Source organism: Artemia sp. Qi Xiang Cuo, chromosome 17, assembly GCF_049724085.1.
Source record: "Artemia sp. Qi Xiang Cuo chromosome 17, ASM4972408v1, whole genome shotgun sequence".
In the NCBI taxonomy this organism is placed as follows: Eukaryota; Metazoa; Arthropoda; class Branchiopoda; order Anostraca; family Artemiidae; genus Artemia; species Artemia sp. Qi Xiang Cuo.
In genome coordinates, this window is record NC_142810.1 from 29,550,506 (window position 1) to 29,575,181 (window position 24,676).

The 24,676-nt window shown below is 36.2% G+C and overlaps 1 protein-coding gene across 1 annotated transcript in view; it reads right to left on the reverse strand.

Annotated features, from left to right (window-relative positions):
- Positions 1-9,800: 9,800 nt before the first annotated feature.
- The window catches only part of LOC148942084 (uncharacterized), a 213,064-nt gene continuing 198,188 nt past the window's right edge, over positions 9,801-24,676 (reverse strand). Inside the window, exon 3 of the mRNA XM_089102836.1 lies at positions 9,801-11,360. Coding sequence (XP_088958962.1) covers positions 9,856-11,355 — 1,500 coding nt within the window. The 5' untranslated portion in view covers positions 11,356-11,360 and the 3' untranslated portion in view covers positions 9,801-9,855. The remainder of the gene's footprint in view (positions 11,361-24,676) is intronic.

Consider the following 24,676-nt stretch of genomic DNA (forward strand, 5'->3'; position numbering starts at 1 on the left):
TGACTTGTAGCAACATGCGCGATAGATCTGCGAACACCCATGCTACAATCTAATTACCTCTGAACTATTCTATAATTCACTTCGAGCCTAATTTTACATTTTGAAGTCCGTTTTTATTTAAATACTAGTGAAAATGACTCCTAACAACGTACCCAAAAAATTCTTAACCCTCCTACAATCTAATTACCTCCTATTTTGTCTCAATTTGGCCCACCTTAAGATTCGCTTTCACTCGTTTTGTAACAGCTAAATTATGATTTTTTTTATTTATATTATTTAATTATGTGTCCAGTTAGAATGTCAATTTTGATCAGCTCATTTTAGTAAAAAAAAAACACATATAAGGATTATATATTTTTTTTTTTTTTACGACCAAGAACGTCGGGAAAGAACTAGAACAAGTCAGAAGGTAGTAAAGAAATTCGGATGGGACTGAAGAGAATGAAATAGACCAAAGAACTTGGAAAAGGACTATGAAAGTCGTGATAGCCTAAGCAAATATTGATGGAAATCACAAAGTCGAAAAGGCCCAGGGGAGGTCAGAAGGGAGCAAATGAAGTCGGAAAGGAGTACAGAAAGTTGGCTGGGGCAAAAGGAGGATTGAGGAGACAAAGGATGTTGGAAAAGGAATATATAAGTTGGAATAGCCAAAGAGAAGTTGAAGGAGACCAAAAACGTCAGAAAAAGACTAGACCAAGTGGTAAGACAGTAAATGAAGTCCAAAACAGTATTGGGCAGGACTAAACGAGAGTGGAAGAACCAAGAACGTCGAAAAGGACTAAGAAAATCAAAATATCGTAATCCAAGTTAGAAAGAATTTAAAATAGTTTCAGAAAAGTTGCAAAGAGCTAAAATAGTTAGATGGAATAGAGCAATTCAGAAGGGAGTAAGAGAAGATAAGAGGCAGCAATAGAAGTATGATGGGACTAAAGAGGCTGGAGGAGACCAAAAAGGTCGGAGCAGAGCTCAAATAAGTCGGATTAACATAAGGAAAATAAGAAAGAAGTAAGAAAGACTAGTGCTAGTCGAAAGACAGAAAAGAAAATCGGATGTGACGAAAATAAGCTGGAGGAGATCAAGAAAGATGGAAAAGAACTTTGAAAGTCGGAAGAGTCAAAAAGCAGATGGAGGAGACCAGAAAAGTCGGAAAAGGACAAAAGGAAGTTGGGTGAGACGGAAGTTGGAGGGACCAAGCATTTCAGAAGAGAAGTAAATCAAGTCGGAAGGAAGTACAGTAAGTTGTACAGTACTAAAGGAGGCTAGAGGAGACCAAGAACGTCGGAAAAGGAATATGAAACTTGGAATAGGTTAAGGAAAGTTTGAAGGAAAAAAAAGTGTCGGAAAGGATAAGAGCAAGTCGGAGGGCAGTAAAGGAAGTCAGACTGGGCCAAAGGAAGCCGGAAGGGACCAATAACGTCGAAAGAGGACTATGAAAGCTGGAATAGCCTAAGGGAGGATGGAAGGAAATAAAAAAAAAAGTCAGAAAATAAACTCATTATGACAAAATTCAAGGCTCTTGGGTCAATTAAAAAACAAGTTTTTTCAACTGAAAGTAAGGAGCAACATTAAAACTTAACGAACAAAAAATATTACTTATATGAAGAGGATTGGCCCATCCTGAACACCTCACTCTTTACGCTAAAGTTTTTCAGTTCTTTTGAAAAAGCTCCTTATTGTTCTAATTAAGCGTCCCTTATGTTTCAGGAGTCGTTCTTAAAGAATTGGGACAAAATTCAAACTTTAGCGCAAAGAGCAAGGTGTTGAGGAGGGAAAAATCCCCTTCATATAAGTAATAGTTTCTGTTCGTTTTAAGTTTTCATGTTGCTCTTTAGCCTATTTTCGAATGAAAAAACTTTTTTTTTTATTTAATTTCTAATCGTTTTTTAAATAATGCCCATAAATCTGACCCCACCTCCACGGAGAAATCCCCCTTCCCACAAAAATATCCTCTAGACAATTCAATCTTCGTGAAAATTTACTCCGGACGATTACACTGAACAACTCCTCTAGTCCAGGAAGTGTGTGAAAAAAAAAGGTCTAACCGGGGACAACTTGCAAGAGAAAAGATTCTTTCACTACCCAACTAAAAAAATGTGCTGATTCAAAATATGCAAAGTTGGCTCATCTATCTGTTTCACAAATATGTTTTTTTTTTAGGTTGTATAGAATAGTGTAATAGGTCACGGTGATTATGAAAATCACTTTTATTTGAACGTAAATTTAAAACTTATGTTTTTTGAGGTTGAGGTTGATTTTAATAAGGTGGAATTCATGCTTCTAGGTAAAGGCGTACTACAATAAAATTTATGTCTAGAATAGGGTATTAGATCACGGTGATTATGAAAATAACCTTTATATCAACGGAAAACTAGAAATTAGGTTTTTTGAGATTGATGTTGATTTTGAGGAGGTGAATTCATTTTTACATATAAAAGCGTACAGCAACAAAATTGATGTCTAGAATACGGTACTAAATCATGGTGATTATGAAAATCACCTGTATTTGAACGTAAAATTAAAAGTTTCATTTAAATATTCCATTAGTAATAAACCACACTTAGTCTGAAAGACACCGGTTTTAAAACGTAGAATGAGAACTACTATCATCTCATTTTTCCGTATAAAGGTGTAATGCGACAAAATTGACGTCTAGAATTGGGTAATAGACCATGATGATTGTGAAAATCACCTTTATTTTAACGTTAAGCTAAAAACTACATTTATTATCACCGTGATAAACATACAAATTATATGTTTATTGGCAGCTGGAAACTACTATTCCCGACGTGTTTGACAATTTTCAGAACGGAAGATATGTTATCCGCAGATCTGAAAAATTTTGTGTGGGCCTGTCGTCAGATTTGGTCATTGAGCAGGTCCTCATGCGCTTGTTGAAAACTAACGGTGGTCTTACAAGGGGAAGTGGCATGAATGAATTGCAGAGGCTGACTTGGTTACTTTCAGTGCCAACTTGTAGTGCAATTAATTTGTCGATGCAAAATGTTGCTAAAGTCTAATACGAGACAAGTGAACAGCACAAAAAATTACAGAGTCGAGGCTTAAACACGATAACCATGAAACTAGAAAATTTCTTTGCTTTCTTCCTAAAAATGAATCTTTCACAGAAGCGTCCCGAGCTTTCGAAACATTACTTCTGGAGCTACGGCTGAATCAAAAAGTCAACGTCGACACAGCTAGATCCGTCGGACAAGAAATCATGGATAGCATGACAAGGGAAAACGTCAACACGTACATATTCAAGAAAAAGTCGATGGCCCTAACGCTTGGTGATAAAGCTGCACCAGTTATTAATGGACAGTCAGTTGCCGTTGATTTAGCATTGATGTTTCAGCGGCTGGTGACAATTCCTGGAAATAGCGACAATAATTAGCAGTCATACTTTGAGTATGAATTGTGCTCGCCGCCTAAGTCACCTTTTGAAGCAAACGGACTTCCACGATTAGCTGATAAGCCTTCCCTCGACGATGTGATGTGGAGTCTAATCGCAGAGCAGCAGCCAAAAACTGAAGACTTCGTCAAAGATTACAGTGACAAGCATGTGCCCCAGCATCGAGATAGTTATCGATGGTGGGGCACTGCTTCAGTAAATCCCTTGGGAAAATAACTCAACTTATGGTAGTATCTTCCAGAAGTACGTTGCACGGAAATACGGGTTGCAAAGGATGTTGTTGGTTTTCGACGGATACAACAAAGCACCTTCAATTAAAGACATCACACATTTGAGACGGAAAGGGACACGATCGTACCCGCAGATCAATTTGATCTTCCCATTGTTGTAACTGCAGTTCGATCTGCTTCTTTTTTGCCTACTGTCCTGGTTGGAGACGACAGAGATCTGCTTACACTCCTGTGTTATCACGCACAGACAGGTAACCTGGCGACCTACTTTTACTCTGAGCCTTGAGCTATAATTTCAAAAAACAAAATATGGGATGTAAATGCAGCGAAATTTAAGCTTGGATCTCGTATATGTAGAACAATCCTAAATGTCCACGCTTTCCTTGGGTGCGATTCAATTTCTCGTATCTATGACATTGGGAAGTCAGCGGGACTACAGCTTCTAATAAACAGAACAATGAGTTTTACAAATCCGCTAAAGTTTTTATGGGCCCACTATCCACCAAACACGAGATTTCAGCAGCTGGGGAGAAAGCAATGATGCTTTTATATAAGTACCCAGGCTCAATTTCAACCCTCAATCAGTTGCGTCATCTCAAATCCATCGAGAAAGTTACAGCATCTGCTTCGTATGTTCAGTCTAAAGTTCTCCTTCCCACCAGTTACAGTGAAAAACTTGCAGTTTTTCACTGTAACTGCAAAACCGACTGCTCAAATATGCGATGCACTTGCAAAAGAAATGGCATGAAATGCACCTGGGCCTGTGGACCTTGCAAGGGAACAAGTTGTGCTAACTATGTTACAACTGAGTTTCTTGGAGCTGATGATCTGTAAGACAACGAAGATGCATGAATATTGATATTTCGATTTTTTATCACATGTGTATATTATATAACTGAAAAAGTCGAGAATGTTTTAATCGTTAGTTAAAAAATCGACTGGGTGATAGTTGTCATTTTACATTTTAAGCCCGCTTTCTTTCAGATTAAGCGTGGTTTAACACTGATGGAATATTTAAATGAAAGTTTTAATTTGACCTTCGAATAAAGATGATTTTCATAGCCAGTGTGATCTAGTACCCTATTCTAGACATTAATTTTGTTGCTATACGCTTTTATGTGTAAAAACGAATTCACCTCCTCAAAATCAACCTCAACCTCAAAAAATCTAATTGTTAGTTTTACGTTCATATCAAGGTGATTTTCATAATAATCGTAATCTAATACCCTATTCTATACATAAATATTGTTGTTGTACGCCTTTACATGGAAGCACGAATTCCACCTTCTTAAAATCAACCTCAACCTAAAAAAACCTAAGTTTTAACTTTACGTTCAAATAAAAGTAATTTTCATAATCACTGTGACCTATTGCACTCGACGTTGTTGTTGTACGCCTATATATGAAACACGAAATTCACCCCTTCAAAATCAACCTCAAACTAAAAAAAATGTATATTTGTGGAACAGATAGATGAACTTCGCATATTTGGAATCAGCACATTTTTTTGAGTCGGATAGTCGAAGAATCTTTTCTCTTGCAATTTTTCCCCGGTCAAACCGTTCTCTTCCTGGATTACACTCATAAAATTGAGACGGAAAAGAGAAAGGAATACATATTAAAAGAATTTTGTATTTAGGAATTCTGGCAAATTCCCCCAGTATATAATTTCCCCTGACAAGTTCATACCCTGGAAACTTGCCTCCCCATGGAAAATTCCTCCATGAAAAAAAAAACAGCAGAAAATCCCCCACCCCCGAAAATGTATACATACTTCCCAATAAACAGACACTAAGCGTAAACAATGGGCAAATTTTGTAAAATAAAGACCTTTCCTCTGGGGCTCTCGGGGGTCATGTTATATTCAAGGCATAGTTATTGGGCCTTTCAACTATAATGAACAAAATGGCTATCTCAGAATTTTAATCGGACGATTTTGGAAAAAAGGGGCGGGGGGGCCTAGTTGCCCTCCAATTTTTTTGGTCACTTAAAAAGGGCACTAGAACTTTTAATTTCCGTTCGAATGAGCCCTCTCACGATATTCTAGGACCATTGGGTCGATACGATCACCCCTAGGAAAAAACAAATAAACACGCATCCGTGATCTTTCTTCTGGCAAAAATACAAAATCCCACATTTTTGCAAAGAACTGCAAAGTTTGCTAAGTTGCAAAGAACTAATATAGTCAGAAGGAAAAGAGCAAGTGAGAAGGGAGTAAGAGAAGATAGGAGGCAGCAAAAGAAGTATGATGGGACCAAAGAGGCTGGAGGAGTCCAATAAGGTCGGAACAGAGCTCAAGTAAATAATATTCGCATAAGGAAAGTAGGAAAGAACTAAAGAAGTAAGAAAGGACTAGAGCTAGTCGAAAGACAGTAAAGGAAATCGAATGGGACGAAAGAACGCTGGAGGAGACCAAGAAAGATGGAAAAGAACTTTGAAAGTCGGAAGAGTCAAATAGCAGATGGAGGAGACCAGAAACGTCGAAAAAGAACAAAAGGAAGTCGGATGAGAGGGAAGGTGGAGGGACCAAGAATTTTAGAAGAGAAGTAAAACAAGTCGGAAGGAAGTACAGGAAGTTGTATTGGACTAAAGGAAGCTAGAGGACACCAAGAACGTTGGAAAAGGAATATGAAACTTGGAATAGGTTAAGGAAAGTTTGAAGGAAATAAAAAGTGTCAGAAAAGATAAAAGCAAGTCGGAGGGCAGTAAAGGAGGTCAGATGGGGCGAGAGGAGGCTAGAAGGGACCAATAACGTCGAAAGAGGACTATAAAAAGCTAGAATGGCCTAAGGAAAGATTGAAAGACATAAAAAAAGTTCAGAAAATAAACTCTTTATAACCAAATTCAAGACTCTTGAGTCAATTAAAAAAACGAATTTTTCCACTGAAAGTAAGGAGCAACATTAAAACGAACAGAAATTATTACTTATATGAAGGGGATTGGCCCCTCCTCAACGCCTTACTCTTTATGCTAATATTTTTAGTTCTTTTGAGAGAGCTTCTTATTGTTCTAATTAAACGTCCCTTATGTTTCAGGAGTCGTTCTTAAAGAATTGGGACAAAATTCAAACTGGTGAATTCCTGCAGTATATAGTTTCCCCTGAAAAGTTCATCCTTTGGAAAATTCTCTTCCCATGGAAAATTTCTCCGTGGAAAAACCCCCAGTAGAAAATCCCTCCCCCCAAAATGTATACATACTTCCCAATAACAAATACTAAGCGTAAACAATGGGCAACTTTTATAACAGAAAGACCTTTCCCCTGGGGCTCCGGGGGGTTATGTTATATCCAGAGGCATAGTTATTGGGCCTTTCAACTATGATGAACAAAATGACTATCTAAAAGTTTTGATCGGATGATTTTGGGAAAAAGGGGTGGGGAGGGGGCCTTGTTGCTCTGCAATCGTTTTGGTCACTTAAAGAGGGCAATAGAACGTTTAATTTCCGTCCGAATAGGCCGTCTCACAATATTCTAGGACCACTGGGTCGATACGATCACCCCTGGGAAAAAAAAACAAATAAACACTCATCCGTAATCTTTCTTCTGGCAAAAATAAAAAATTCCACATTTTTGCGTAGAGAAGCTTGAAACTTCGACAGTAAGTTTTTCTAATACGGTGAATCTGATGTTGTAATTATAGAATCATTAAGATTCTATGACTTTTAAGAGATGTTTTCCCCTTTTTTTGAAAATCAGGTAAATTTTCTCAGGCTCGTAGCCTTTAATGGGTAAGACTAAACTTAATGAAACTTATATATTTGAAATCAGCATAATAAACCGATACTTTTGATATATCTATTGGTTTCAAAATTCCGTTTTTTAGAGTTTCGGATAGTATTGAGCCGAGGCGCTCCTTACTTACAGTTCGTTACCACGAACTGTTTGATACAGGAGAGTTGAAAACGGGAAAGCAATTGAACATATTTTAATCTAGTCGAAAACGAACTGAAAAAAACACGAAATTACTTAAACAAAAATTGGAAACATGAACTTACTCGAACCAAAATTTGAAATTGCTTGAAAACTTTTTTGAAAAACACCAAATTACTTGAACAAAAACTGAAATGGTGAGATATTTGGAGCAACAATTTGAAAAATACTAATTGAAGAGAAATTGAAAAAGAAAAATTACTTGAACTAGAAAATTGAAAATGGCGAAATTACTTGAACAAATTGTAAAAAAGACGAAATTACCGAACCAAAATTGAAAAAAGACGAAATAATTTAACCAAAAATTGAAAAAATGACATTACTTGAGCGAAAGTTTTGAAAAAGACCAAATTACTCAAGCAAAAACTGTAATGGTGAAAAATTTGGCTAGCAAAGTCTGGATGTTTGTAAGGTTTCATTGTGAATGTGCCATAAAGCGAGTAAGTTTCAATATTCTAAACTGATATTTCTCATCTTCATCATAAATGTTGGAGTATCATCGTTGGTATCATTTGAGTCAAGTAGGAGAGTACAAAAGAATTATTGGAGTGCGTTTATGTCCGCCCTGTTCTTCCAGTATTGTTTTCTCAGGCACCGTCATCTCTTAGGAATGAGGTTGAAGAGTCTGCTTTGAGTGAGCAGTTAGACACGATTACCTGCACGTGTATAAATTGTGTATTTTATTTTTAAGTAGTTATTTGTAATATAAATACCCAAAACAATGATGTAAAAAGTTTTTTACATCAATGTATACAAGTCCAGGGTACTGGGCTTTCCCTTTTTTCGTTAAGTTTTATTTTTAGTGAATTAATTTCTCTATTTGAAAAAAAAACTTGAAAACTTATGTCAAATATTATGAATATTAATCATTTTACTTCTGTTGTTTATTATTATTTGTTGTTCTATTCATTCTTCCTTAAGGAAATCAACAATTAAATATGTTGTATTTTCTACGAAAAAAAACATATTAAACCAAATTCTTTTATCTACAATAAATAATAATTCCCCCTGTCAAGCTTTTTTCTAAGTTATCGCCCCAAAATGATGCGCCAATGACATGAAGTAGTAGAATATAACACATTAGGCAACGGATCGCCGAATATTTCCCATTCTTTGATTTCGTTACTTCATTTTTTTTTTTTGTACCGTATATTTATGGCACTGTTCAGTGAAAACAACAAATTTTCTCTTATATTCTAGTCTCTTATCGTCATGAACTAAATTTCTTGACACCAGGAAAGCACAAAGGTAGTAAAAAAAACTTATGGTCTAAGTATGAAATAAGATTCAGTGAACATTGAGTAAAAAATTAGGTTTTTGTGTAATAAAAGGCTTTCTAAAAACGTATGGTAAATGTGAAAAGTTTGTTGAATTCTTTTATAAAGTTTGGAAAACGTTAGACTCTTTGGAAAAGAGTGTAAAGAGAGCTTAAATACTTTTATTAAAATCTGTAAGCTTTGAGTTTAATCCCAAATGTGTTTGTTACAACTGAGACATCACGGAAGCCAAATGTTTCTACCTGACAAATCCGAGGGGAAGAGTAAAAGGGTTTAGCATTAAATTGGAAAAAAAAAAAAATGAATAAAGAAGACACTAAATTTCAATTGGAAAATTTTTACAACATTATTGAAGCAAGCACGCCAGATCGATTATCTCAATTTTTTCAGCTATTATTGTGGCTGTACCTCATAATTTTGGAAGGAGAATCGGGCATGGTAAATTTCTTCACTATGACCTTGCATTTCTGTGCATGCCTCTAATGAAATAGGATTTTTAATAGTTATAAAGTCCCCAGGTACTAAAAAGTGTGGAAAATGAGTTTTTTAAACATGTTGGTTATGAAGTTAGAAATAAACTACTGAAGATTACGATTATATATACACGAACACCCCTTCAATATGAAGTGCCTCTGGGAAAAAATAAATAATAAAACATTGAAGCCTTATGACCTTTACTATAGGCAAGGCTATAGCGTTGCCTCTGATTACATTTTTTGCTTCCCAGTTTTTAAGACTTGGATTTGGGATGAAAAGGCCACGTTACCAAACTTGGTTTTCAAGTGGGTCAGGTTTAACACTGACTTGTCGTCTCCAAGAGGAGTTCTATAAGAGAAAGAACCTGAGAGGCCCTCAAATGTAAAAACCAGATTCAGTCACTAAGCTCTTGTTTCATGTTATGTGTTCCCATTTTTTTCATTCTAGTTCAACATAATAAAAGACAACACAAATAGCACTTAAAAAATTAGTTAATTTTATTCCTCTGAAAATATGATTAGATAAAAATATATATCACAATTTCAATTTGCAAACGCTTCCTATGTTATCTATAGCATCTAATACTCTTTTCAGTAGTTCACTTTGATATTTGTGGGCTGTTCTATCAATCAGTGATTCTTCTTTAACACAGTCATCCCCTCCAAATTCACACACTCTGTAATGATGAAGATAACCAACATCTGGGGGAACTTGCACGGTACCTTTACCTGCCTCGAACTCCCAAATGAAATGATTTCCTGCTTCTTGAATAAACTTTGGTTTGCATATATATTTTGATCTTTGCTTATGAGGGTGCAACTTTTTTCTCCGCTGCGTCTTTGTCTGAGTTAATAAATCAATGGGTAAATGGACGCTTGCGTCTCGGGGAAATTGCTGGTAGAAAAATCCATTTTGAAAAGAATAAGCTCCTATTTTTTCTTTTTTACTTTTTGTATGCAAAAAATCTAACATTTCGATATAAGTATTATTCATATGAGGTAATATAAACTCATCAAGATCTATTAATAATAAATATTCACTTTTAAACATATTTCGATATACACAGTCGTTCAAACTTGCAAATAGTCCTTCAGTTCTTATTTGTTTCTGCGAAATTATGTTGAGTTTCCAGGGCAACATAGTCACTTCACCCTTTTTTATGTACTCCCTTAGAATACAATCAACTTCATGTCCAACAGAGTTATTATAAAATGTAAAATGCGTTACACCTAAGAGCTTATGGAGCTCCAGAAATTCAAGAAGGTTGATGGCCTGATTCCACTCAAAATGAAAAGGTTTTACACAAACTCCAAACAATTCCGATGTTTTTACTGGTGGATTACGATTCAATATCGGTAAAATATTTCCATTAACTAAATCCTTAGGGTCAATAGAATTTGTTGAGCTGTAGGATCTTGAAAAAGGTAAAGACCCGTTTGAGCTTATAGAAACAAAATCTGGTATTTCATCACTCATGGGACAGTAAATAAAAACAGCACTGTATTTCAAGTTCCAGTTCTCGCGTATCACCTTAACATTACTTTGTACCACCTTCCATTGTGTATCGAAAGTACCATTCTTTTGAAATCCAAAAAGGCAAATTGGTTTTTCTGGGTATTTCGTCTTAGTAGCACCAATAATTTTTATAGTACTCTTTTTTCTTGAATCGACATAAGCAGAAAAAACATAAAACTTGGCTTTCATCCCCTTTACTGGTTGCCAAGGGCATAAGCCAGTTTCAAGGCAATCATCAATATCTGGAAATTCTAAATCCATCTCGATGCCATCTTGTTCGCTGCTTAGAAAACTACCAAAAAAGCCTTTTTTATCTTCAGAAATAACTCTTTTTCGGAACAATGTACCGGAGTCTTGAATATCCGGCTGTATCGACTTTTTATCAACAAGAAGTATTTCTACGGATATCACAGTGCAAAAGATAAAGAAAAAAGCAATTACGAAAAGGAATGATGAATCAATGCCACGATTCCCGACTCGTCGCAGTATGCGGGGAAGAAATCTTTTTCTTGATACCATTTTTCCTAAAAAAAAATAAATACAAGGTTTAGTTCTTATTATTCCCATATACATAACAAATCAGAATAGCTTAGTTTACTGGTTTTTTTTTAGAACTAGCACCCTGTAACTTTATTCTTGTCTTTCCTTTCTTTAGTGGAAGGAACTTTCAGGAACTTTCATTACATACTTTCTTTCCCTTTTATAAGGGCCCCTAAAAATATTTGCAAGGGGGCTAAGGTAAAAAATAACAAAAAACAGTAAATTTTTAAAACTTTGAGTACAAAATACAAATGTAGCAAACATACTCAATGGATTATATTCGTTACCGAAACATTGCAATATGCAGCATATGTTTGAAAATATCTTGTTGTTTTTTTATCCCTGGTTAAACGTTAGCTTCTCATCAGCAACATTTAGAAAAACTTGTGCCGATTAGTATAGTTATACAATATACATTTATTGGCAACTTAAAGAGGGTATTTGTATCACACATTTTGCCGCGTAGCAGGGTCACATTGCGCTCTGAAAGGATGTGAGCTCTTGTGCCAAACATGATAATTTTTTAGGAAGTTTTTTTTCTTACACCATTAAGTATTTTTGGATAGCATTGAACTAACCAATCTATATTTTGAACATCAAATAAACACCCATAGTTAATCATGAGTGTGGCTTTTATGATAAATTATCTTGTGTAACTTTGCTCCATAGGCTATATATATATTGCTCCTTTGCGTAAAAAGGGTCCTAAACTAGAAGGAGTATAGTAGTATCCATACTATTGAAATGAACCATACATTCAACCGTACATTCACGCCTACAAGAATATGCATGTTCCTTCCACGTGGACATTGCAAAAAAGTTGGCAATCTATAAAGTGATTAAACACGTTTTGAAACTATAGTCAAGGTTGTATAAAAGAATTAGACTGTTTTTTTTTTGCTATTGATATCAATTGCACAATGAATTTCACAAGAATATGCAGGGTGTACATTTAAAAAAAGCTGGTAACCTATAGTGTGGTCCAATATGTTTTGAGAGTATGGTCATGGTTGTATAAGTCAACGCTTTTTGTTATTGATATCAATTGCACAAGAATATACACTTCGGTTTTACATGCTCATTTTTAAAAAAAAGCTGGCAGCTTATAAAGTGGTCCAACATGTTTTGAGAGTATAGACGAAATTATATAACACAACCAGAGTGGTTTTTGAGGCAACATCCGATTTTTAGGGCCAATCAGAGATAGTAGATGTTGCTTAATATACGGTAAGTTGATTGGTGATTGGTTACAAATAAAAGGAGTGATTTTTTATTCGTCCTTGATATTTTGTATGAAATGTTTATACCTTACGATTAAATTTTCATAATGATTTAACATATCATGGATAGTACACTAAATATTATTGACATTGAAGTTATGAATACATCAATTTATAATGTGAGTACAGCTTAGTAAACCTCTAAATTTATTTCCCAATAAAATCATTTTACCATCCCTCCAGTAAATTCGAATTCAGGGGCATAGCCCCCCTCCCCCCAATAATACAAACCCCACAATATGACGATTATAGTCATTATAAAACCTAAATTACGCTCTTTTTTGTATTATGTAAATAAAATCCCTCCTCCACCAATCCTATGTTTACGAGTTTATTTCATTAGATGTAGATCTTTTCCTTCAAAAATGTCAGTTTCCTCATTCATTCTATTAAAATGCGTTTTCTTTATCTGTTTCAATTGAAGCATCTGTGTTACAAGGAAGGGTCAGTTTTGGAACCACACTTCGCACGTCTATTCAGATAGATTAATAACACATGTGTTTGTCTAATTCATGAGACTTTGAAAATAGAGATAAAGTTGTTATTAAAATCGTTAATTAAAAGAATGGTACACTAAACTTAGAATTTATACACATCCAAATCGTATTCAAATATTTTCTTGGGAAGAAATCTAAGTTTTGTATAGAAAAGGACATAGAGCGCTACAAATATCAGAATCGACCTTAGAGGATGATTCATATTATGGGGAGATGTTTTTTAAATCTCCCCTTCCCCCCAAACTCAAAATTTCCAAAATTATACTTTAGAAGCTTTTGTAAATATTTCTAAAGCGCTAAGACATAGAGTGTTACAAACATCAGAATCGACTTTAGGGGGTAATTTATATAATGGGGGGATGTTTTTGAAATCCCCCTTCCCCCCAAACTCAAATTTTCCAAAATTATACTTTAGAAGTTTTTTTAAATATTTCTAAAGCACTAATAGATATGGCACTACAAACATCAAAATCAACTTTAGAGGGCAATTTATCTGTAAAAGAGGGGTTATTATTTCCTTACTAAATTTTTCTTCTTTTTTAAGGAGGAGGAGGTGGATTCATACAATTACTTTCCCCCCGAAAAGAGGTCAAGATGGAACGATACCACATTGATGCAAGCTGCAAGGCCTTACATCATCAAATATGCTAGCTCCATTACAAGTTCTCTGGACTAGCCAGGACCCTCTCATGCCAGTGCCAGCTCTGCACAAACCTCTATGCAACCTGGCAGAGAATTCAAGAGGGAATGGATGGCTTCTCATAATGCATCGGTCTTGTCTACTCAAGATTGTGAGGGCACCCCCGTTCATGCTTTGCCAGGGGCTTCAGGCATACAAGTGCAGTCTGAATTTGGAAATGTAGGTATTGTACTTCTACCGTCTACCTGACTATTCAGTTATAAAAATGCTAGAAGCAATTGAGTTTTGTAGGTGGGTTGAAAAATGGCACTTATGCATTATACTGGTAAACTAACGACTAGAAATTCTTAGGCTAAACTAGGGGTTTTGCGTCTTTCTGAAAATTATTTGGGGGGGAGTGGAGGTGAGTATTTAGTTAAAATAATGCTTGGAGGAATTGAGTTTTGTGGGTGGGGTGAAAAATGGCACTTATTAAATATCCTGGTAAACATACGACTAAAAAATGCTTCAGCATAAATAGGGGTTTTGCGTCTTTCCGAGCTTTCTGGGGGTGGGGGGATGGAGGCTAGTATTTAGTTTAAAAAAATGCTAGGAGGAATTGAGTTTTGTGGGTGGTGTGAAAAAAATGATTCTTATTCAATATCCTGGTAAACATACGACTAGAAATGCTTCAGCATAAATAGGGGAAGTGCGTCTTTCTGAACTTTCTGGGGAGGGGGGATGGAGGTAAGTATTTAGTTTAAAAAATGCTAGGAGGAATTGAGTTTTGTGGGTGGGGTGAAAAAGAAATGGTACTTATTCAATATCCTGGTAAACATACGACTAGAAATGCTTCAGCAAAAATAGGGGTATTGCGTCTTTCTGAACTTTCTGGGGAGGGAACTAAAGACAAGTATTTAGATTAAATAATTCAAGGAGGAATAGAGTTTTGTGGGGGGTGTGAAAAAATGGCACTTATTAAAAATCCTGGTAAACATACGACTAGAAATGCCTCAGCATAAATATGGGTCTTGCGTCTTTTTGAACTTTCTGGGGAGGGGGGGATGGAGGTAAGTATTTATTTTCTAAAATAATAGTAAGAATTGAGTTTTGTGGGTTGGGTGAAAAAATGGCACTTATTCAACATCATGGTAAACAAACAACTAAAAAATGCTTCAGCATAAATAGGGGTATTGCGTCTTTCTGAACTTTCTGGGGGATGGGGAATGGAGGCAAGTATTTAGTTTAAATAATGCAAGGAGGAATTGAGTTTTGTGGGTGGGGTTGAAAAAATGAACATGGTTTTTTAACTTTATAAAATAATGGTTATTTCACATAGAAAATAAACCTTTTTTCTATAGATTACTGAAATAGCAGCGCCATCTTCATTGGGTCATGAAACATCGACATTTAGTAGACCTGAACCAATTCTAGCACCACCAATGGAGTTTAGAAATGAACATACATTAGTTCTAGACAATATGGAATGGCAGAGGGGTTTTCTAAATGATTGTTTTGGGGACATGGCTAGCCTAGACGATTTAACTTGTGACATTGACATGATGGAGGACCCGGAATGGACAGATAGATTTATGCGAGAGCATTTAGGCGATGTTAGTAGTGCATCTGAACCGGGTCCTCATAAAGAAATTTCATCACAGGACAATACAGGCTGGCTTGATCAGCTATCCCCAAACACCTTGGAATACATACTAACTGACTTAGAGGACTTCATGCCATCTCCATCCATTGCAATTGAACAGACTGGGGGTGGTGCTATTGACAATTCTATGTCACCCCCCTCCCCACCATTCCGCCGAATGATACAGCCACTAGTATTAGTAGTAACGATACACCAACAACACAAGTACCCCCTCTGCCAGATTTTTTTATTTCCAACTCTGGGTTGCACCAAATAAAGGTCTAAAGCGCCAAATTCAGTGACCCCTTTAACTCTCTAGTGTCGGGGGATATAATAAAAGATCCCCAGGCCATTACACATTCATATACTAATAAGATTCGAACCATTCTTGAACAACAGATGGGGGTGTGGGGGGTGGGGGTCAGTTTAAAAGCTTCAATAGCACTAAAAATATTTTTTTTAATTAAAATGCGAGCGAGCTGTATTCGAAATACTTGCACATAGAGATGTTGGCAATTCGCCCGTATTTATCAAATTATGAGGAGGTTTTTCTAAATTGGGTTAATAGTATTCAAAGTAAGTGGGAAAATTATAACGAGGGGGGTAGTGGGTCGGTGGTCTTATATATTGAAAGTTTAAATGATAATATTTGTAGATTTAAAAGGATTTTATTTTAAAAGATGGGGCTGGGGAGAGGGCAATTGAATTAAAATATCATTCAGATTTAGAGGGATGTAAGGGGATTCAACGAATTTGTTTCGATACGAGGCTAAACTGTTTCAAGTGTGCATTTTTAATTGCCGCATACGGAAATATTCAAAACGATACCCCTAGGAAAAAGTAAGATAAAATAATAGTCAACTAATGGATGAGTTCAAAATTCCCAATAGCAGATTTTATTTGTTGAAATGACCAATTTTCCGTGACACTAAAATGAATAGATATTTTTAAGTGGGCTAATGAACATTTAAAGATTAGTGTCACGGTGTTACAGTATGAAACAGAATTTGAGGAGGGCCAGCGATCCGATAAGAAGGGCATATTATTTCCAGTGAGGGCTCCTTCAATTGAATCAGTGGAACATTGGGTGTGGCTTCTATAAACTCCACTCAGAGACCCCGATTCAATTGGACATTTTAATCCAATTACCGATATTAGTAGGGTTTTGGGGGAAGGTAAGAAACAGAGTGCACGTTATTACTGTTCAACATGCCTCTCAAGATTTTGGACTGATTTAAAGTAAAAGCAACTCACGAGACACTGTAAATACCATGGATACTAGGAATCTCAAATGGTAAGCGGATTCAGTTGAACCTTTCGCTTTAAATATTTCCAAAACAAATTCCTACCGAGCAACAAGATTACATTAGATTGCGAATCTAAATTCACAAACATGTGCAATTCGTCAAAATCAAAATATGTTAAATACATGAAGCCATCGGGGTCTCTTACGCTCACGCACAACGAGATTCCAATAATACCATGCAAGTGCTGGATGTTGTTGAGATGTTGGGTAACGGTGAAGACTGCATGCGATCGGCATTGGTCAGTCTAATCAAAACAGCGAACGGTATAATTTTGCGCCTTCGTAACACAAACTATCCTATGCTCCTATCACCAGATGACAGATTGGCCATTAAAAATCGTAAAATGTGTTGGGTTTGCAAGGGAGAATGTGATGATGGTGTTGGGAATGGGGGGAGGAGGAAGGTGATCGAACATGATCATTTATGACATGAAATTACATTGGGGGGAGTAAATTTGGGGGGGGAGCACATCAGTCATGCAATTTAAATGTTAGACAACAATATCTCGTGCTTGTTTTTTTACACAATTCCAATTACGACTTAACGCTTGTTTTACCGGCGTTGGCCCTTATTGCCAAGGGTGAAGTTGTAGTTGACGCGTAGATAGATGGTTATTTTTCGTATAAAATCCTAACCAAATCATCGGAGAAGCTACTGCTGCTAGAGTTCATGTGGAAAATAGTTGATAAGGGTAACACGTGCCTGAATCAAATCCGTCTTTTAGACTCTGTCAGCTTCTTCCCCATATCTTTGAGTCAATTGATTCAGGTACAAAAAAGTGACAATTTTGAGAGCGTCCCTCTCCTTGAACAGCGCGTCCTTGATGATGAAATGCATGATTTACTAATGTGTAAGGGTATATATACATATCATTGTTACAAATCTGGATGGAGGCTAGATGAGGTGTCATTACAGCCCATTAAAGCTTTTTACAATTTTCTTACTGAGAGTGAGTTCGGCACGATTAACTATAAATTTTCTACGAGGGTTTGGGCAAAGGACGGAAGTAAAAAAAAGTAAGATTATTGTAGAATTTACTTAGCCAGTGACGTACTGACTCTTCTGGACATGGTGTGCAAGAATACAGATAAATTCTATGATAAATTGGGGTTGGATTTAGGTTATTATTTTTCCACTCCTCATCTGGTGATGGACTTGATACTTAAAATCAGAAAAAGAAGAAATAGGTCTGATCGCCGATATGGATCAGCATCTGTTTGTAGACGATCAATGAGGGGTGGGTACGTTTTTCACGGGGACCTTATCATGAAAACTGATCCGACCGGACAGCAACCGATGAAAAGTCAGACGCAGTTTTTTTAGATATGAATTCTCTTTACCCATCGGCAATGTCTCACTACTGTTTGCCGTGTGGCAATTATAAATGGCTTGAAAATCCGTGTGCTTCGAATTTGCCCTACATTGCAAGTGTTGAGGAGAATGGTGCACAGGGAGGGTTTTTTGAAATTGACGGTGAAATACTCATGGATATCCATGACTCGGTAAAAGACTTTGCTTTTCCGTGCATAATTAGACCGGTGGGTAAGGACTCTCTGAGCCCCTACAATTTATCTTTAGTAGAGGATGGGAGTATGCACTGGGTACCTTATGCACTGTACCTTATGCACTGGGAAAACAAAAACTAATTGCCGACCTCAACCCGAAACAGAATATCGTTGTTCATCACGTGCTATTGAAATGGATGGTGTCCAATGCTTTCAAAGTCAGTCACAAATATTCATAGAGCCCTCCAATTTGATCAAAAGCCTTACATGAAAACGTTTATTGACACCTTTGTCAGAAAACATTCATAAGTAAAAACAAAAACTTAAGAATAAGTCTATAAACTAATTTTGACCTCAGCCCTTGGTATAATGTGTGAAAATGAGCGAAACAGTAGTTGATTTGACATTGTAACCAATTCCAAACATTGTGCTCCAATCATTGCGGATCCAAACTTCTTATCGTTCACAATCATAGACTCTGATATGGTGCTCCTACACCGCAAGAAAAGAAACATTGTTTTAAATAAAAATATTGCAGGCGGGAGTGCAATAACTGAAATATCTAAGAAACTCATGTTGTCATTTTATTATAATGTATGTAAGGTACAGTGGCCGATTGAGGGACAAGTTCAAGTGTATTACGGGGACACTGATTCACTCCTGTTAAAAGTCAAAACTGAAAATCTATTGAATGATTTGGAAAATGGTGAGTACATTAGCTCACGAATGGACTACACTGGATGGGATGAATATCGCTACCCAAGGTTAGTGAAACGCCAGACCCCAAATCAATTGTTAATTCTAAAATCGGAAACGGGCAGTTGTCTGACATCCAATGGTGTGTTTCCTGGGCTAAAGGTATACTGCGTGGAAACATACAACAAGGATATCAAACGATTTTGCAATGTGGTGCCTAAACATGTTGTGAAAAATTATTTCGATATAAATGCTTATAGAAACAGTCTGGAACGTAGTTTAGTCCCAAGAGCCAAAGTCAGGGAGCTTCGCTATTTACAATTTAAAAACTACACAGTTAGAGTCGAGAAAATCACCATGTCGGCCATATCGGACAAAGTTTATGTACTTGAGAATGGTTTGAAGGTTCTACCACACGATCATTATTTAATTTCAGATCGAGTTGAATGTATAGATTACATAAAACAACTCGGTCTACAAAAATTGACATACATTCATTTAAAAAAAAGTACAAATTGGGAGGGAGGGTTTTTCGGGTAATGGGTGTTTTAAAATTCTTTTTTTTTCTATATCACAAACAATTTTCAATGTGGGTGTGTGTGTGCAAGGCAGATCAATTCCCACTATTTAATGACAGCCCGGCCCTAGCCCGCTGCAGCGGTCCCCCCACTTCCCGGCCCGCGGCGCTTCCCACGGCGATTCCCGGCCCACCGATAATTTCGGAGACCACACTGCCTTTCCATGACGATAAATAAAAGTTCAAATAGGGATAAAATCCTTTTAATAGACAGTGATGATGATAACAGTGATAGCCCGGCCCGCCGCAGTGGGCCCCACTTCCCGGCCGCCGCAGCGGCCGCCCTCCCAGGGGGGGACCCCATTTAAAATGATGTAAATAAAAGTGATATTATTATTTTAAGTGCATTATTCATTAAATTTGGTATTTTTTATAAATAAAAAAGAAAAGAAAGTGCATTTATTAATGTGTTTTTTCTAGTGCCTATGTAAATGTTGTATTTTTTATTATAAACAAATTAAAAAAGTGTAGTAAAGTGTAAAAATGTAGTATTTTTTAAGTGTTGTTACTTTTTTATGTATAATAAAAGAAATATGATTCTTTATTCGTCTTCTTCTCATTATTATTATTCTTGAATGGACTTTTAGTAGAGAAATTATTTAGTCATTAGAAATGTATATCCTACCGTTAGTTGTCTATGTGAGCTGATGAAGGGAACATGTAGAAATTTAAAACACAATTCAAATCGTTGTTGTGTGGCCCGTAAATGTCAGGCAATACAACACTCTTAACTAAAATAATTAAAAATTTCGATAAAATGTTTGTGGAAAAGCCGAAAAAAATATACTATTGTTACAGTATTTGGCAGGAGTCATAGGATAAAATAAAAGCAATTGGCACTTCGGAATTGGTACAAATACAATTCATACAGGGACTTTAGGTTTTAAGCATTGTTGAGCGAAATTCTTGGCTAATTATTGACGATCTAGCTGAATATATTGAGCAATGGCCCCAGTAAATGCTATAAATGTTCACTGTTCGCTCTCATCATGAACAGATTTTCGTTACTCTGGTTCTACACAATTTCTTTCATCAGAGCAAATGTATGCGAACACTTGCATTGAACTACACCTACTATATCATCTACAGAGTTGTTCGTGATTCTAGCTCGCTAATAACTCTCAATAGACAGATATACCCCGGTGCCCCTAAATTTCTGCGGCGTCCCTAAATTTCTCCTCTCAGCATACAATCAGGCAACTAATAAACCCTACGGCTATATCCTATTCGATCTTAATCAAAATAAAGCTGAGAATCTGCATGCCGTCATAAATAACTCTGACGATGAACTTACACTAAAATTACACTCCGTCAACACTAAAAAGATCTATTAGTTGATATCATGGCATTAAAGAAACTACATGAAAATATAAATTTATTTTCAGTTATAAGCACTTCAAAAACCCTCACTTAGGAAAGCAATACTCAAACACTGTATTGGCAATGATTTCATTAATCTAATATCTGAACTTTGTTTAAATTTGATCCAGGGTAATGTTCAACTGCCAGAAGTAGTTAAGCAACAGGCAAAGCAACATCGTTCCATTGTACGTAGATTGGCCGAAAAAGAAAGGAAAGAATTTTAAAAAGAAACGAGTTCTTTAGGCGGGTGGTAGCTTTTTACACTTTTACTGCCAATAATTGCAGGACTTGTAAACAGTTTTCTCTAGAGAGAGAATGGCAAAACCCTATAAATTGACTCCAATAGAACTCGCTCTCTCACCCGTGGAACACTTTTAGAAAAATCTGAGTAAATTCATTGACAACGACAATATTGAGGATGATAAAAAGTGCTTTTACTTCAAGATACACTTCGCCAAGTGGACAAACATAAGCACTATCGGTCGAAGGCCAGTGGTGTTGATCATAATAAAGAATCATCTCCTCGGGATTCTGCTGGAACAAATTTAAAGCCCGAGTAATTGTATTAGATTTTTTTGAAGTTTGGAAATCTAAGCTCCCACTATAAGCTTGAAAAATGTGCGCAACTCCTAAACTATCGCATGAAAAGTGGTCAAGATAATATTCAAGTTGATGAGAATGGGAAGGGGATTATAATTCACTACAAGAGCTGTAATCTACTTGATTTAATCTATGATATGGTTACAAATCGTAAAGGACTATTATCATTTGACGCTCACCTATACAACTTTCTATACATTAAACTTTTTAAATACATTAAACTTCCCCAAAAGTCTTATTAGCAATAGACAAATTCTAAAAAAATTAAATGAACATGCACCATCAACATCCACAACAACAACAACACCATTAAAATATTAAGAGGAAGAAGAAGAAGAAGAAGATTTTAAATCAATCTTGGAAAATTCTAGCACACCTAGTGGAAATTTGACAATGGTGGCGAGGCACAAGCGAAAACGTATTAAGTCACCATCACCCCTATCACAAACAGCAACTAGTATACAAAGCAGTATCAGAAGTTACTCTACGATTTTACGCTCAATATGGTTTAAGTTCTGAAAGATGTCTATGAAAAAATTGGTGAAGTGCGTAGTTTAAGTTCCCCCACCACTCTTTCCAAAGTCACTGGTGTTCACACTAAAAGTGTACAAGACTATCTACAAAATGAAATCAAGTTACACTCTGCATAGAAATCATAGACTTCGTGCTAATCATTATCGAAAAACTAAAGCCATTTCCCATTGCATATAATGCAAGCAGATCTCCTAACTCTTGATGAGATTCCAAGGTCACAATACACCGTACAAGTACATTCTCCTTGGAATCAGTGTTTATAGTCGTTATGCATATGCAATTCCATTGCTATCAAAGAGAGACATTGAAGTTGCTCAGGCTATAGAAAGTATTCTCGAACAGGATTCGTATAAAAAAAATTCAAACGGATCGCGGTTTTGAATTTGTTAATTCCCATGTTGCAAAAGTACTAGGGAAATATAGTACACTGCTCTATAATAATCATAGTCCTATAAAGGCTGCATTGGCCGAACGATTTATAAGAAATATTCGATTTTCAATTTCAATATATTGTACGTTGAAAAACACACCAGCTTTTATTCATGATTTAGATCAAATCATGTTGATTTATAATCAATGACCTCATCGATCATTATCCAATTAAACCTCAATGGAAGTCCATCATTCTGATCAAGATACTATAGACACCTTTCTTAAACAATATTCCAGTAAAATGATTGTCAATAAGAAAAAAAATTCAATGTTGGTGATACTGTTCGAATTAATAGAAAAACTAATGCGCAATACCAATACCAGTTTGCGCAATACCAAAGATGAAGAGATTCCCGGCGGCTTTTATGACTATGAACTACAAAAAGTTAGAAATAATAGTGAAATCTATCAGATTGAAAAGATATTAAAGACTCGTACTCGCAGGGGTAGGAAACAGTTACTTGTTCGGTGGCTAGGATACAACTCTGATTTTGATTCTTGGATCGGTGTAGAAGATATTGACAATGCCCAATGATTTCTATGTAACATTTATGTCCAAAGTTTCCGTTCTTCTCTGCAACGACATGAATAAGACAAGTGATTTTTGGAAAAAACTCTCCCCCGCCATCAAATTTGACGGTGCGTATGAAGTGGCTCTTGTCGACTGTATCCTCAAAAATACCTATGACATCCTGAAAGAGGATCGTGTGTATGATATAAAATTTATACAATTCGATTGGACGCTCTTTGTCGACGATGAATTAGTTGAAACACTTAAATCAAACGAATATCCAAAAGTTAAATTGAAATCTATTCAATTTGAGAATATAACCGATTCGTGTTGTATAGTCAATAGAAGAATCTCATATCGTAGGAATGGCACATTCCATTTAATTATTCAATGGAACATGATAGGATTTACAATAGCTCCCCGGTTGACACTAAAATAATTATTGTCACTGATAATCTGAGAGAAATTCTTGGCTTTAAACAGAATATAATCAATGGAAGAAACGCTGGGACTGTTTACGGGATGGATCAAGTAATTTTTGCTGATTATCCACCTGGTTTCGCCTCGGACTCTTGCATATTTCTCTATGCATCCTTTGTAGAAACATCGAGAGTTGGTAATTCAAATGTCTCCCTCCTACGTGTTCTTGAACGAAAAACAACTCATGAACTTATTCATCACTATAATATAAAGCATCTTCAGTATGTTCCTGTAAACACTTCGTATTTCGAACTCTGTCAGTTAACACTAAGAAGACAATTGGGTGATCCTCTAGCAATAACAAAAGGCCTAGCAGTCATTACATGTCATTTTCGACCCATTGTCGGCGACACAATCACCTAAAATGAACAATAGAAGAATTCTATTTGTCTGTCCCGATATCGATTGCTATGTTGGTGCTCTGAGTCCACGTCAAATAGGCAATGGATTGGACTACTACAAGGGGCGTACTGCAATGTCTGGCTTTGGTCTTGGTAGCTGGTTTGCTAGGCTATTTCGTTCTGCACTACCCCTTGCCAGAAAATATATTGTACCTGCTGCATCAAATTTTCCTGCCTCAACACTACAGGATTGGGGGTCGGGCAAAAATTTCAAGGAGAGTGTTAAAGAAAATATTAGATCTTCAGCAAGAGCCGTTGGTGAGCAACTAAAATCTCGGCATAATCGGAAGGGATTGAAAAGGATGCATGCACGTCATTCAATCATCAGTTTCCACCCAGGCGGGAAGTGAAGGACATCAACAAGGACTTTGAGGAATAAAACAAGGAAGACCAATAAGCAGAACAAGGAAAAGAAAAAGACTGTTAGATCAAAGAAGGATTTCTTCTCTTAAGATGACTTATCTCCCCCACAAGGAATCATATCCATGAATCAGTTCCTCATTGATTCTATTCAATGCTGAAAATGTTGAAGTCAGTGTCAAGTAGGGCTACTATGAACAATTTCACCCCCAACAACCCCTCTCGGAAAATATACACTTTCAAATATTTTCCAATGAAGACTATTTCATTGATTTGTCATCAACATTTATTGATTTAAATGTTGTGGTAAAGAAAAAGTCAGATAATACAACTCCAACTGTTGCCGATGGTCTCTCCTACAAAAACTGTATTCTACACAATCCATTAACACAAATTAATGCATTTATTAATGGAACATTGGTGAGCACTAGCAATAATTTATCGAATTATGCAAGCTACATACAATTTATGATGATGACACCAAAGGCATACAAGGA